Source organism: Polypterus senegalus, chromosome 6, assembly GCF_016835505.1.
Source record: "Polypterus senegalus isolate Bchr_013 chromosome 6, ASM1683550v1, whole genome shotgun sequence".
Taxonomy (NCBI): Eukaryota; Metazoa; Chordata; class Cladistia; order Polypteriformes; family Polypteridae; genus Polypterus; species Polypterus senegalus.
The window spans coordinates 47182353-47199276 of record NC_053159.1 but is presented as its reverse complement, the minus strand read 5'-3'; the positions used below and the strand labels follow the sequence as shown (position 1 = coordinate 47199276).

General features: G+C 37.1%; 1 protein-coding gene across 1 annotated transcript in view; it reads right to left on the bottom strand.

Moving 5' to 3' along the window:
• Positions 1-1924: 1924 nt before the first annotated feature.
• Positions 1925-16924, bottom strand: part of glb1l (galactosidase, beta 1-like) — a 197806-nt gene continuing 182806 nt past the window's right edge. Inside the window, exons 14-16 of the mRNA XM_039755971.1 lie at positions 8049-8180; positions 4374-4604; positions 1925-3748 (exon numbers count right to left, since the gene is read on the bottom strand). Of these exons, the coding sequence (XP_039611905.1) occupies positions 3539-3748; positions 4374-4604; positions 8049-8180 (573 nt within the window). The 3' untranslated portion in view covers positions 1925-3538. The remainder of the gene's footprint in view (positions 3749-4373; positions 4605-8048; positions 8181-16924) is intronic.

Here is a 16924-nt window from a genome sequence, read left to right as displayed (position 1 = left end):
AATAATATAACATATGGCAAGTGTATCTGTAAGATACAGATCAAAAATTTATCAAAAAAAGTTCTTTTCCCACAACAAATGAAATATTTCACTGGACTTTTCAATTAGATTGTTTTTAGTCCATGTCAATATAGTGAGGACAGCAATATGACAGAATAACAGAGTTACAGTATATAACTTTTATTGTCAATACTGTAGAAGATTTTATATTGTGCATAATGTGCTACTTCCATATAATAAAATGAATATGTCAAAGTGACCTGGACCCTGTGCCCCCTTTCTGATTTAAATATCATGTATTCAGGCTGACAGTTTATGCCCATTTTCTGCATTGAATGTTTGTAGTTGCTTTCTACACAATGTAATCAAGTGAGTGAACTACATCAAACGCTTCAACTCAGAATGGCACCAGCTTTGTTTGAATGTATATATTTCATAACACTTTAAAATAACTTTAATTATTTTCATTATTAAAGGTTTACAATGACTAAATAGTTTCAACTTCAGGTTAGACATGTGAAACCATGCACGATGAATGTGCAAGTTAAATGTGCACAAACATAGTGGCTGCTTTTACCTACTGACTTAATGCAAGCCAACACAAGTGCTGAGCTCTCACCAATCCTCACTTTGTGCTCATCAAACAAATGGGAAGGACAGTTATTTGCAAAATAAATGCAAAATGACAAGTAAAAAATGTAAACCTAAACAATACATTCACAATATCACATACTGTATAAACCAACTTGATAATTTTCCTTCAAAACAAAATAGATAAAAAACAAACATACACGATGTTTCAATAAAAAAGCTAATAAACATGTTCATTCTTTCTCTGTCCTTTAAGTAAAAAGTAATCCAAAAATGTAAAAGTAACCAAATTATATACTCCAGCATTGTATTGTAAAAAGTATGACTGGATACATAAATGCTGTGTTGTATTATGTAGCTCATTCTTAGTTCTTCGAACCTCCACACCTTCATCAACGAACTTACTGCCAGCCTGATTCAAAAAGGTGAACGGATCCTCTGAAACTGGCACCCATGCTGCCAAAATCTTTTAAAATTACGGATTTTGCCCTCTCTTCCTCTAGTGCCTCGTACTTATTTCCATGTAAGTAAGCAAGCAGTTCACCGTGGTTGTCACTAGAGTTTTCAATGGATTCATGGAAGTACTCAGACCCTGGCATTGACTCCACACTTTATTGTGTTGCAGATTTCTTTAGATATGGATACATTTGTCATTTATGTCCACCAATCTACATTCTCTAACACATGATGACAAAGTATAAACGTGTTTTCTCAAACTGAAATTTCCCCTTCATATAAGTATTCAGACCCTTTGCTGTTGCACTTCAAATTGTGCTCAGGTGCATTTTGTTTGCTTTAATTCTCATTGAGATGTGGCTATAGAACTTAATTGGAGTTCCCCTGTGCCATATTAAATTGGACATCGTTTAGAAAAGTGAACGCCTGTGACTATAAGGTCCTACAATTCTCACTTCATGTCAGAGTAAAAACCAAGACATGAAGCCCAAGGAACTCTCTGTAGACCTCTGCAGTCAAATTTTGGTGAGGCCTACAGTAGATTAGGGTAAGGGTATAATACCATTTCTAAAGCTTTCAGTGTTCCAAGGAGCAAGGTAACCTCAATGATAGTGAAATGGAAGTTGGAACTACAATGATTATTCATAAAGTTGGCATTTTGGCTAAACTGAATAACTGGGCAAGAAGGGCCTTGGTCATGGAGGTGACCTCAATGGTTACTCTAACAGAGATTCAGACGTCTTCTGCTCAGCATCAGTTAGACATTATAGTAAAGTAGCTAACTCCTGCTTGGAGTTTGCCAAACAATATTTAACAGTAGAATTACCAAAGCCTACGAAAAAAAACCTGTAATCCCGGCCCACTTTAAATCCGTTCACACCTCTCCGTCAGCGTCTTTTGTTTTGTAAATGTCTTGATAAGGACAAACGGCAAGCAGCCTGCTATCTCATCCCCTCACCGCTTCAGGAATGGCAAAAAGCACTCTCAACTCAACCCTCGTTTATCTGGGAGTGAGGTACCGGGAGCTGTAGAGGGTAAATAATATATCTTTAAAGTTATTGCTATTGGTTCAAAAATGCTGTGTATTTCCTGATACCTGACATGCAAAAACTTGACTAGAAATTTTCAGGATGAATGATTTGTCAAAATAAAGTAAAACTGAGTATGCCTCATTTTTGCTGTCTGTAAAACTAAATAATTTGACATCACCTGAAATGCAACACACCTTGAGTGGGTGCTGCTACAACTTTGTTTATTGATTGAACATTTTCACATATTATATATAGAATACAAACAAAGTTCTTGCTTACAGACAGTATGGAATTTTTAGTTAATATACTGTCTTTTACAAATTATTACAAGTATATACTTAAATGAAGTTGTATCAATAAATTATTAAAACGTAAGGAAAAGGACTGACGGTAACTAAAGGACTAACTAAACGTGGTTTAAAGCTTGAGCATATATCCTATAAGTCTGCCTCATCTAAGAGAATCCACCAACTTGATTTTCCAAAGTCAAAATGAGGTAAATGAGTAACGTACACCCCTCTAGAAAGTGAGGATAAATGAAAGGGATAGCCCAAACACCCCTCCTATGAAGCAGTGCTAAGAGCAATCCGCAAAACACCTTTAAAGAGGTGACATTCACATTAATGGGAGAGTCAACAGGAATCATAAAATACTGGGGGCACAAGCTGATTGGATGGAATAGTAAAGTTCTGCACATTATTCATACTAAGAGTCAGGTGCCATGATATATTAGATGAGGTAAAGGTAATAGAAAAGTACAAAAGCAAATGAATTGTTTAATTGATTGCTCACACCATGGACTGAGACATTTGTGCATAATCTGTGCAAATAAATAAACATTCTGCATTCTCATCTGGGCCCTGTGACTGCCTTCTTCGAAGATAATTTTTCCCACAATAACAAACATACCAGATGCCTTTCTTACACTACAGCACTCTGTCTGCAATTTGTTGCTTAAAATGACAAAAACATACAAAGCAACAGTTTAGCAACATAACTTTGTGTTAAACAAAAGTAATCCACATACGCATTGCAAGTAACTGCCAGCCAAATTCAAAAGGATATTTTTCTCACTGAAATGTGTAAAAACTAGAGGGGCTGTTGTTTTGAGAGAGTATTATTAGCTATACATAAGCCTTCAGATTATTAGCTGAACAGGAAGAAAGGGCCCATTTAGAAAATAGCTGAAAGGTAACAATGTGTGGGCATGAGGTATTGCAACTGCATAAATTGAAGAATTGGAAACTGTGTTCACATCAAGACAATGCAAATGTTTTGAAATTTTAAATACATTAAAAACTTGTGTTTCATACAAGGGCTGACTGAAAAGTAATGAGACTGTCCTTGTTTTGCTTTCATGGAGGTGTAATTAATTTATTTAATTAAAATTGTAATTATATATTATCTACACACATTCAATGAATTTACATAATATTTGGTTTCATCACCATTAAAACCAATTAGTGGTCTCCACTCATTACAGTATTATTGAGCTGGGGTCTGTTCATGAACAGAACTTGTGTTGTAGAAGAAGCTTCTTCCAGTTCCAGGAGTGTAATGTTGTTTGGCGCAGATGTGCTAAGTATGGGTCCTGGAACAAACAGAGTCTGTTGGGGGCCTTTCTTAGACCAATATCTTCCTAGGTTAACTCCATTGATCCATACCTGACCCTAAAAGGAGAGAAAGAGGAATTTTTAAAAAGTGTTAGAGTTTAATTAAAAATAACAGAAGCTCACAAATATTTACATATTTTTATTATTGATTAATAAAGTATCTATCTATCTATCTATTAAAAATATCTGTTATTTGACTATTAAGTTATTTAAAATTGGTGATAAACCTGTTGTATTTTAGTGAATCGATCTTACATTTAGTACTAAAACATAGGATAGTGTATATTGAAAACAATTTTTTTTTTGGTAAAAATAAGTTTATCCTTACACATTACAAATTACAATCCACAACAATACCGTTTTACCATATGACAAACAGTCATTTTCCATTTCCTTCTCTTAACCAATGCCCTTATCCCCATAAAACATTGAGCCAAACATCCATACTACTCACATATTTTTTTGAATTAAAATCAATTCCCATTAAAATGTAATTCCCCATTCCGCAATATCCACAAGCCTTTCCTTCTCTCCTTAGCAGCTGCGAAACCTCACTCTCAATATCCCTCTTTATTTTCTTTTTGAGCTCCTTTTCCAAAATCTTTTACCCACTACACATCTCTGGTCATAAACCTCTTTATGGCTTTCCACATTTTAAAAAATGTGATCATTGTGTACCCACCTTGGTCCATCTTTTTAGGTTCAAGAAAGTGTCCCAAGCTACATCTGGTATTTCCAAAGTTCCCTTGTACACTGTGGGGCCTTTTAAGTTCTCTATTCTTCTTACTGTGGAATGGTCATGTCTCATTTCTGCTTGCAACAAACCGCTGGATACTGCTTCATCAAAGCTAAGAGCATATATTAGCCAGTCTGTAAGTATATAATTTCCAAAGTACAGATTGCTAACCAGACCCTATAAGTAACAAGAATGTAAAATCAACAATTAAATTAAAATGTATATTTGTGAATTTTAATAATGCAATCAAAATAAACATAAGACAAATTAAGAGTATATTCTAAATTATTAATATACGTCCATCTTCTAAACCACTTGTTCACTTATCACTTCAAAAGGAAACATGGAATATCTGAAAGAAGCTCATGCAGATACAGGAGAATGCAAAACACTAGATCTGTGAGGTAGCCTCACTTACATCAATCAACATCACAGTGCCACACTGCTTATGTTTTACTGTTATGTATTTTAATCAATATAAAATGTGGTAATTTATTATTTGTGTAAATAAGTTTCTAAGTAAAATGAAGGAATCCATATCCAAATGATAACCAATATGCCACCAATACTTTCCATGATTATTATATTATAGAAATGCTCCAATCAGGTTTTTTTTTTTTTATACAAGTGCTGATACGGCTGACCGTGAGCTAGAGCATGTTGTGAAAGAACTGTAATCCCTTGAGATATACAGATCCAGCAGTCCATTGAAAAAGGAAATGATTTCAGTTTCCATGTGGATATCCATTGCAACACAAAAGCAAGATAATTTATTAACTTATTTCGACACATCAGAGCCTCTAGGTTTTCTAATATTTTTTTAACACAAAAAACAATGTAACCGGTAAATCTGAAAATTTAAATGCTAACCTGAGAGCTGCCACTGAAATTGTGGCCCCTAAGAAAATGCTAAGAAATCCTCCAGCACAAAAATACCTTGACGACTCAGAATATCTGAATTTAAGAAAGCATTCTGCCAAGCTGAGTGCAAATGGAAGACAACAAAATTAACAGTCCACTATGATAGAACATATAACTAAAAATAACAAAGCAATCCACCGTCAGAGTCTGTCCTTCACTCAAATAGGCTTACATGAACTCTGTAGAATAATTTCTCAACTAAAACCCTCCACTTCTGTCCTTGACACAGTCCCAGCCAGGTTTTTCCAAGTAGTCTCAGATGTGATTAATGACAGTATAACTGACATAGTTAACTTGTCATTAAATACTGGGGTCCTGCCAAATTTTCAAAAGACGGCAGTTGTGAAACCCCTGCACAAGGTGTTTGAAAACTTTAGACCTATCTTTAACCTGCCCTTTTAAGCAAAATTCTAGAAAAAAATGTTTTTTCAGCAATTAAGATTACTTGAGCAAAAATTCTATTGTTGATAAGTTTTAGTCAGGTTTTAGAACAAATCATAGTACGGTTAAAGTAGTAAATTACTTAATAAGGACACAACAAATCTGTTATTGTTCACTTAGACTTGAGTGCAGCATCTGACACAATAGAACACAGTATTGTTATAAATTACCTTAGACACTGGATGAGTAGTGTATTAAATTGGTTTCTGTCTTATTTAATAGATAGAAAAGTCTTTGTTAGTTGTGGTGATTGTAATTCGGAGGTCCATCATATTGTACATGGTGCATCACAAGGATCTATGCCAGGTGGCTGTTATTTTCCATGTTCATGTTCCCATTAGCCCAGATTATCTTGAAGCACAAGGTGAACTACCTTAGCTATGCAGATAACATGCAGTTTTACTGATCTACAGCATCTGATGACCCTGACATTCTGGACTCTCTGATCCAATGTCTTACTTGTATTACGGAATGGATGAGTAGTAATTTGCTCAACTTAAATACGGCAATAACTGAAATCTTAGCCATTGGTAAAGACGGAAATAAGGACGATATTAGAAATAAACTAGATCCCTCAGCATTAAAAGTCAAGGCGCAAGTAAAAAACTTAGAAGTAATTATGGACTCTAAATTGCACATTAACCATATTATTAGGGCTGCATTGTTTTTTTTATTAAAGAGACATTACAAAAATCTGCCCTCTTACAACATTGCAAAATGCTGAGAAATTAGTTCAAACTTTTGTTATTAGTTGGATAGATTACTGTAATGCACTCTTAACTGGTCTACCCAAGAAAGACATCAATAGGTTGCAGTTAGTTCAAAATGAAGCGGCTAAAAATCTTAACGAAAAAAGAACATTTGAGCACATCTTACCAATCTTAGCATTATTACATTGGTTACCTCTGTCCTTTAGAAATGACTTTAAAATAGTAGTAATGATATGTAAAGCTTTAAATAATTTGGCTCCTTCCTGTATTTTGGAGTGCCTGTCCCCGTGCATTCCATGCTATACTCTTAGATTTTCTAATAGGAGTCTAAAAGCCAAACCTATAATAAGTGGTGAGGCAGTTTTCTTCTGTTATATTCCAGAAACCTAGATACACAAGGCTATCACAGCCTTATCACATTAAAAAAAGCTGCTAAAATCCCTCTTTTTTTATAGCTGCATTTCAGTTCTTCTCCTTATAAACTAGATATACAAAGAATTTTGTTCATTTGCAATCATTATTAATGAGCACCACCAATCCCTGATGCATGAGACTCAGTGCATTGAATACCCAAAGAGGCAGCTTAAAAACAATAAGAACAATTATGTTAACTACTTAAAAACAATTATTTTAAATAGAATGCCCTTTGGGAGATGGGTGGTGTTTTGGTCCAGGAACCCCTGCAGATTTTATTTTTTACTCCATCTTATCTGAGTGTTTTTTTTTTTAATATATATTAATTTCTGCCCTCCCCGGACATCTGACTCATCTTTAGTGATTAAAAAATTATTCTATATATAACAACTACTTTTCTACTGATTATATATCTATTTTTTGTAAATGTGTATTTATTCTCATCTTATTTTAATCAGTTTTTCTTTGCTTGTCACTATTTCTTTGACACCTTGCAAAGCACTTTGACCTACATTCTGTGTATGAAAATGGGCTATAGAAATAAATGTTATTGTTGATACTTTAGGGAAAATGTAAACAAAATTAAATACAGCTGCAATAACCCAAAAAAACTCCATTTGTTGAGCAGCTAAAAGAGAGACAGAAGACTTTCTTGAAAAGATATACTACACAAAGTCAAATCCATGATTCCCTTTTGAAGGATTAAACCAACCTTTGCACTCTCAATATGAATTCAAAGTCCTCTTTGTACAGAATGTATACCTTCCCTTAAATGTAGTTCTAATCTGAAAGGACTGTAAAGACTTTGGGTCAAAATGATGTCCCACATTTTGTTCTGTATTGTGAAAAAGATTAAATATGGCAGAGTGATCATTTAGAGAAGAAATTGGGATTGGCAGCACAAAGCTGAGCTTTTAAATCATTTCCCTGCATCAGTTTAATTCACTGAGAGAGTGAATGTCCACAATCGCCTTGTAGTAATGCACAGAATTTTGCTCTTGTTCATAATAAGAAATGTATCTAAAAACAATCATTTTACTTTGTATATGCAATATTGTGATGCAGAAGGTAAGAAATGTCTATATGTAATTACATAATTACACCTTTAAGTTTAATATATGTATGCTATATAAACCTTGCGCTCATTGATGTTGCTCCCAAAGTTGATCCGGCCCATGTTTTCCACAAGGATATCAAGGTAATCTCCTTCTTGTCCAGTTACATTAAGCACTAGGGTAGTATCTCTCTCCATCACACCTTGATACAACTATATTTCAAAATAAAAAAGGTACATGATTATTGCTCACAGTAAACAAATGATTTAAAACTAAACAAGACCTAAAACATTGCCATTTAAGCACAGAATACAGTATTTTCTAAATTTAACTTGATCTACAGTATTTTATGATTTTATAAGGTAATGCTAAAAGTAAATATATAAATAATATTGACTATGGTGTTATCACTTATAATAGACTTACCATTACTAACATAAAATTATATATTACAAATTTGCCTAAGCTAAAATATAGATTTCAAAAGTTTTGAGAGGGAAAACTGAGTTAACTGACTTTTTATTCTTTAGGTATCATTAATTCATTATTTAGAGATAATTTACACAACCTATACAATTATTATTTCTGTGACTGGCATAAAACCAAAATGCACTTTACAACATTATATCAGTCACTTTTTAGAAATTTTATTATTATTATCTTTTTTATTATATCTCGGACTCTTCCATGTTCCTGTTGTTGATTAAAACCTTTAGCTACCCTGATAATCATTTTTAAAATAAAAGAAGCTCCTATGCATAATCTAGAGAAGATTTTCAATATTCTGATCTCTGATAAACTACAATATTACAAAAGTACAATTTTTCAATCAAGTTTTTTTTTTTTTTTACAATTTTTTTTATAGTATTCCTTTGTATTCTTCATTGGCTCCAGTATTACAGGACCATAATTACAAGACACGAACAAAACCAGAAAAATAACATTTTACACTTTATGCTAACCATACTTGAGTTAGCATGTTGATACTGTGGCTTGATGATTATTCATAATGAATTGTGACACCGATAGAGTCATATGAAAAAGTTTGGAAACCCCTCTCAGCCCGCATAAAAATTTACTTTCAACAAAAAAGATAACAGTGGTATGTCTCATATTTTAGGAACATCTGAGTACTGGGGTGTTTTCCCCGGTATTTTTAATGACGCAGTATTTAGTTGTATGAAATTAAATCAAATGTGAAAAACTGGCTGTGCAAAAATTTGGGTATCCTTGTAATTTTGCTGATGTGAATGCCTGTAACTGCTCAATACTGATTACTTGCAACACCAAATTGGTTGGATTAGGTCGTTAAGCCTTGAACTTCATAGACAGGTGTGTCCAATCATGAGGAAAGGTATTTAAGGTGGTCAATTGCAAGTTGTGCTTCCCTTTGACTCTCCTCTGAAAAATGGCAGCATGGGATCCTCAAAGCAACTCTCAAAAGATCTGAAAACAAAGATTGTTCAGTACCATTGTTTAGAGGAAGGCTACAAAAAACTAACTCCAAGGTTTAAACTGTCAGTTTCAACTGTAAGGAATGTAATCAGGAAATGGAAGGCCACAGGTACAGTTGCTGTTAAACCCAGTAGGTCTGGCAGACCAAGAAAAATACAGGAGCGGCATATGCACAGGATTGTGAGAATGGTTACAGACAACCCACAGATCACTCAAGAACATCTTGCTGCAGATGGTGTATCTGTAAATCATTCTACAATTCAGCGCAATTTGCAGAAAGAACATCTGTAGATAGATACTTTATTAATCCCATCGGAAAATTCACATAATCCAGCAGCAGTATAAATGGCAGGGTGATGAGAAAGAAGCCCTTTCTGCACTCACACCACAAACATAGTTGCTTGTTGTATGCAAATGCTCATTTATACAAGCCAGATTCATTTTAGAACAAAGTGCTTTGGATTGATTGTCGAGGGTTGGATGAATTCAACCAAATAACAACAAATTCTTCAGGATAATGTTCAAACATCAGTCACAAAGTTGAAGTTACGCAGGGTTTGGATATTCCAACAAAACAACGACCCAAAAATACAGTTCAAAATCTACAAAGGCATTCATGCAGAGGGAGAAGTACAATGTTCTGGAATGGCTGTCACAGTTCCCTGACTTGAATATCATCAAAAATTTATAGGATAATTTGAAGCAGGCTGTACATGCTCAGCAGCCATCAAATTTAACTGAACCGGAGAGATTTTGTATGGAAGAATGGTCAAAAATACCATCCAGAATCCAGACACTCATCAAGGGCTATAGGAGGCGTCTAGAGGCTATTATATTTGCAAAAGGAGGCTCTACTAAGTATTGACGTAATATCTCTGTTGAGGTGCCCAAATTTATGTACCTGTCTAATTTTGTTATGATGCATATTGCATATATTCTGTTAATCCAATAAACTTAATGTCACTGCTGAAATATTACTGTTTCCATAAGGCATGTCACATATTAAAAGAAGTTGCTACTTTGAAAGCTTAGCCAATGATAAACAAAAATCCAAAGAATTAAGAGGGGTTCCCAAACTTTTTCATATGGCTGTATAACTTTGTGTACTCATGCTATGGCATGATTTTAGTTAAAAACATAAGAAAGTTGTAGAAGTCCTAAATGACAGAAAAGCATTCAGTCTTTTAAGCCTATAGCTATGGTTAACTATTAGCTAAATAGTTCGAAAAACATGCCTACTTTTTCAAAACTACTATTTCAATGGTTTTAATTTTAACTTTATGACACAGTCGTTCAGTCCAGATACCCACAATCCCATAAAAAAAGACTAATTTCCCTGTGGCAACAAATAAAGTTCTATCTATATATGCACCAAAACTGAGAACTCTTCAGTAACTAAATTAGAATCGCTTGAAATTCTTCCATACGTTTTATTAGTTATGTAAAAAAACTTTGATTGTAGGAGATAATCACCACCGCTTGTGGGATGACATCACAGGTCATGCAACTGTCAGATCACATATCTATCAATGGGGGGTCATTGTCAACAACAATACAGCTGTAGCCATGAAAACATCACACGAAACAGTGGTGCCTATGAAAAATATTGACAGACAAAATTGTGTTACAATGATATAAACAAAAATATTATTAATAAATAAAAATTACAAATGTTAAATCTTATAATTAATAAATCAAAACTGCTAAAACAATAAAGAGTCTTCATGTCACTTTTCACAGACAGGCGCTTAGGAGAAGGTTGGAAGGCTCAAATAATGTTATTTCTCAGTCAAACCAGGAGTTGGCGCCATCATCTAACCATCTCTCCTTTTGTCCCTCTGCAGTCCAAAGAACCACCCAAACAGTAATGTCAACATTAACCCTCCTTCTGATGACATCACTTCTGTCCATGCTTAATGACCACTTCCCACACAGATCCCAATTACCAAAGACATCACTTCCTCCATCTGGCCCCCTTGGACCATTCACTTCCTGTCTCTGCCATATAAAAAAATCTATGTTTACCCTCTGTAACGAGTTCCTATTTTTGAACTTGATTGTAAGCATGTGTTTTCTTTTTGCAGTGACTTCAGTGTATGGGTGGCCATCCCCAAACCTTTTTGTGTCTCCAGCTCTCCTTTTTAAATTGGAGTAGTCGGTAGGATAATAGCTCAAAATAACTGAAAAGCAGGACCTAACAACCATTCTTGGTAACACGGTGGCTGAGATTCAGAGACTAAAGGTCCAGTTAGGAGAGACCCAAACACAACTTGCTGAATCAAAGGCTCGAGCAGAAGCTTGTGACGCTGTTCAACAGGATAGGTCTCGGGCTCGAACCCAAGTACTCATACTGTTGCAGAAGAATGATGACATCGAGTCATATCTTCTCATCTTTGAGCACACGGCAGTGAGACACCATTTATAGTGTGCAGACAGGGCCAACATATTAGCGCCGTTCTTGAAAGGGGAAGCACAACACACCTATTCTGACCTCAACACTGAGGCCGCTGCCATGTATGATATCCTAAAATCGGAAAAATTTATTTTTGAACTCAATTGTAACCACTTTTTGCTGTGACTTCAGTATACGGGGTGCCATCACCAAACCATTTTGTGTCTATGGCTCTCCTTTTAACACACTGGTGACCAAGTTATTCCTTGTGACTTTACCAGTGGTGGATTCACTATCAGACTATCCGACCTGCATGCCATTCTGTCAGAATCACTGACACTAACCTAGTTTAACACCTTAGTTGTGGCAGCTGGTGGAGCTTTACTTTCTTATTGTGCCTACAGGTTTGCTTAATAACCAGTAACTCTTCATATTTTAAGGATGCTAACATTTTAATTGTGTACTTCGCATTTTTTCTTTAAAGAAGCCTACCTAGTGATAGCAAGGCTGTAATTTAGTTTTAAGCTTCATTGCTATCAATAATTTATGTTCAAGCCACAGAATGGCAATGAAATTTTAACTAATGAAAGAGAAAGGTGAAGAATGTTTAAATGTGATGTTATTTGAATTATTTTCTTTATCAGGTCTATTGATCACATTGGTTATTTTTATTTGTGACTAGCCGAAATACCCAGCGTTGCCCAGGAGGAAAATAAAGTTTTTTTTTAACTCTTTGAGAAAAAGCATAATTAAAAAAAACACAACTTTAAAAATAAAAAAAAATTAACAAATAATAAATCTGGGTTCCTCCCTGTGTGGAGTTTGCATGTTCTCCCCGTGTCTGCGTGGGTTTTCTGCAGTGGGCTGTCACCCTGCCAGGGTTTTGTTTCCTGCCTTGCACCCTGTGTTGGCTGGGATTGGCTCCAGCAGACCCCCGTGACCCTGTAGTTAGGATGTAGCGGGTTGGATAATGGATGGATGGATAAAGACTCACTAATGCGCTTGTCTTGCGGTGTTGTATGTATGTTATTATCCAACTGACGCTTGGAACCGGCCAACTGTATTTAATTTGAAAAGCAACAAACACGTGGTGCTACTCAAAAATAAAGAATGCTGGCAGTCGCCTGGAATATCCTAACTGTGTAAGCCAGCACGGGATCCTAGAAAGTATTTATATCGTCAGAACTACTCTGGGCATCTCTCTGCTAGAAGAATTCATGTTGCCGAAGTGCTCGCATGAACAGCTAAGCGACTGTCTTTCTTAGGAGGTTTCCTTTTGCTGGTGTACTGGCCTTGCATATCCTCGGAGCTGGTGTCCTCACCCTGACTCTGTCTCACTCTGGGCCGGACAGACACACATACTTCCATGCATAGAACTCTATTCAATTTCAAAAGCAATAGGGGCGCGGTGGCGCTCAAACATAAAGAATGCTGCAGTCACCTCCAGTTCGCCCTCTGGTGGTCGTTCCGAGTGTCAACTGGATGATAACATGCATACAAGACCGCAAGATCACCCCCCACCCTACCCAGAAGGGGGTGGGTTATGGCTGATTTCACCATACAGTATTTTTAGTTGACCCATGAGGAACATATGTACCAAGTTTTATGAAAATCGCTCCAGCCATTCGGACATGATGCTGGAACATACATACACACATTTATGACGGGCCAAACAGGCCATAAATCATATATAGTGTAACCTCGGTTCACAACCATGATTCGTTCCAGAACTTTGGTTGTAAACCGAGTTGGTCGTGAACCGAAGCAGTTTCCCCAATAGGATTGTATGTAAATACAATTAATCCGTTCCAGACCGTACAAACTGTATGTAAATATGTAAATATATGTAAAGATTAACCACAAATTTAGTTAATTACACCATAGAATGCACAGTGTAATAGTAAACTAATGAACTAATGTAAAAACATTGAATAACACTGACACAAAACACCCAGGCTCCCTGCTCAGCTACGCTCTCTCTCTCTCTCTCTGTAGCACGCACACGCACACACACGCACACACACACCACCCACCCCCTATCTCCCCTCCCCCTTCCCTGTCAGCAGCACATGCCCACGCTCTCTCTCTCTCTTGCTCGCTCGCGCTGTCTAATCTCTCTGTAGAATGCGCTTGCTCGCTCGCGCTCTCTAATCTCTCTGTAGTGCACCCCCCCCTTGTCAGCACCATGTGCAGCACTTTTTTTAAAATGAGTTTTAGGCACAGTGGAAAAAAAAGGAACATTAGAACAAATCCGAAGTGTATGTAAAAACCAGCCAGAAGCAACCAAAAAAGTAAGATTGCAGGAGATCACGCTATTAACCTTAAAGCCCGATCGCTGTAAACACTTTTTATAAAATGAGTTTTAAGCACAGGGAAAAAAAGGAACATTAGAACAAATCCGAAATTAATTTAAAAACCAACCACAAGCAACCAAAAAAGTAAAAAGATCACGCCATTTTAGCCTTACATTCCGATCGCTGTAAACACTTTATAAAATGAGTTTTAAGCACAGGGAAAAAAGGAACATTTGGAAAATAAGAGAAAAGTAACATTGCAACAAATCACACGATGAACGCCTCCATGTAAACAATTTTTTAAATGAGTTAAGCACAGGGGAAAAAAATGAACATTTGAAAAAAAGAGAAAAGTAACACTGCAACAAATCACACTATGAACTGAAAAATTTACTTTTGAAAAATCCGTAATACAAAAACTACTGTACAGTACAAACCACCAAGAAAACTAACCTTGCATGAGTGGAGTTCTGGCATGAAGGGAGGAGGAAATGGGTGGAGAGGAGGTTACAGTTTTGAGGGATAGTCCGGCTCCGCGATGGAGGGATGTTTTCTTTCAGGTGTTTTCTCCGTTGTGCTTTCTTGGGTTTGTGGTGTTTTTAGCTGTTTAGCTGGTGGATCAGACTTAGTGAAATAGCGTTCTAATGCGACTTGCCTTTTCCTACGCATTAAAATTTTTTGGAAATGTGAGACGACATTGTCGTTCATCATGTTTATCACTCTGTTCGTAACCGCTTTGTCAGGGTGGTTCTTTTAAAAAAAATCCTGGCACTCGTTCCATTTTTCCATGATGGATTTTATCGCATCATTTTTTATAACCGTCCTTTCCTCTTCTTCCCCGGAGGACTGCTCCTCGGTGAGCAACCTAAGCTGCTACTGCTGGAGTGCAGCAAATTCCTCCGTCGTCAGCTCCTCCTTGTGATCCAGGACCAGCTCCTCGATGTCTTCATTGTCTACTTCAAGACCCATGCTCTTGCCCATGGACACAATCTCATCCACAACAGGAGGCTCAAAGCTTTCTAAAACCTGTTCAGGAACGCATTCAGGCCAAGTTTCTTCCAGGCCGAGATCAATGTGCGGTGTGTGACGTCTTCCCAGGCTTTATCAATGAAGCTGATGCAATGGACGATATTAAAATGGTTCTTCCAGAACTCTTTCATGGTCAAAGACGTCTCCTCGGTCACATTAAATACCTGGTGAATATTCCTTTGGTGTACAGTTTCTTGAAATTTGAAATAACCTGCTGGTCCATGGGCTGCAGAAGAAGAGTCGTGTTGGGGGGGAGGAACACGACCTTAATAAATTCGTACTCCTCGACCATATCGTCAACCAAATTTGGACGGTGTGCCGGTGCATTGTCCATTAGAAGAAGGCATTTTTTAGGCAGGTTGTTCTCTTCGAGATATCGCTTCACGGTGGGAGCGAAAGCCCCGTGCAGCCATTCCAAAAAAAAAGTTCTTGTGACCCACCCCTTCGTGTTTGCCCTCCACATCACAGGCAGTCTGGCTTTATTTACATTGTGCTGTTTGAAAGCACGAGGGTTCTCAAATTGGTAAACCAGTAGTGGCTTGATTTTTACGTCGCCACTAGCGTTAGCACACAGCAAAACAGTTAACCTGTCCTTCATTGGTTTATGACCGGGCATAGCCTTCTCTTCCTGGGTAATGTAGGTCCTCTTCTGCATCCTCTTCCAGAACAATCCGGTCTCGTCACAGTTGAAGACTTGTTGCGGGATGTAGCCTTCGTCCTCCACTAATTTTGTGAAAATTTACACAAATTCTTTCGCAGCTTCAGCGTCGGAACTAGCAGCCTCTCAAAGCCTTACCACATTATGAATGCCACTTCTTTTGCGAAACTTTTCAAACCATCCTCTACTGGCTTTAAATTCCTCATTTCCGGCACTTGTAGAAGGATAGTTTTGCAGCAAATCGCCATGAATCTTCCTGGCTTTCTCGCATAACATCGCCTTACTTACGCTATCCCCTGCAAGTTGCTTCTCGTTCAGCCACACTAGCAACAGTTTTTCCACCTCTTCCAGCACTTAAGGTCTCTGCCTGGTTAACGCTGTAACGCCTTTTGCAACATCAGCTGCTTTAATAGATTCTTTCTGCTTTAGAATAGTCGAAATCGTAGATTTTGACTTCTTATACTTGGCAGCAAGATCAGTAACACGAACGCCACGCTCAAACTTTTCAATAATTTCTTTCTTCACGTCGATTTCAATTTTCTTCAAAACTTTCTTCTCACCACTCTTCACTTGCTTAGAAGCCATGGTTAACTGCAAAAGCCCACGAAATACTGTAGAGCTCAAAGATATCACAGGTAAAGCACGTACGTGCAGGAAGGCAGGCGCGCACACGCAGGAAGGCAGGCGCGCAAACGCAGGAAGGCAGGCGCGCACACGCAGGGAGGCAGGCAGGCTTGCACGCACATGCAGGCAGGCACGTCTGACCGAGAACAATGCAACACGTGTGGAAATCATTGGCGCACACAAACCGAAAGGGAAACTGACTTGTTTGTATACCAAGTGTGTGGTCGTGAACTGAGGCAAAAGTTTGGCGAACTTTTTGGCCGTGAACTGAGTTGTACGTGTACCGAGACGTTCGTGAACCGAGGTTCCACTGTATTTCTGTGTGTAATCTATTGGTGTACGTGTGAACACTATTGGTTTATGAATATTTACTATCGGTTTGCGTGCATACTTAATTGGTTTGTGTGTGAACAATACTGGTTTCATTCATATGAACTATATTGGTTTGTGCCCGTATATTATCGGTTTGTGCGTGGACTATATTTGTTTATACGTGCATACCAC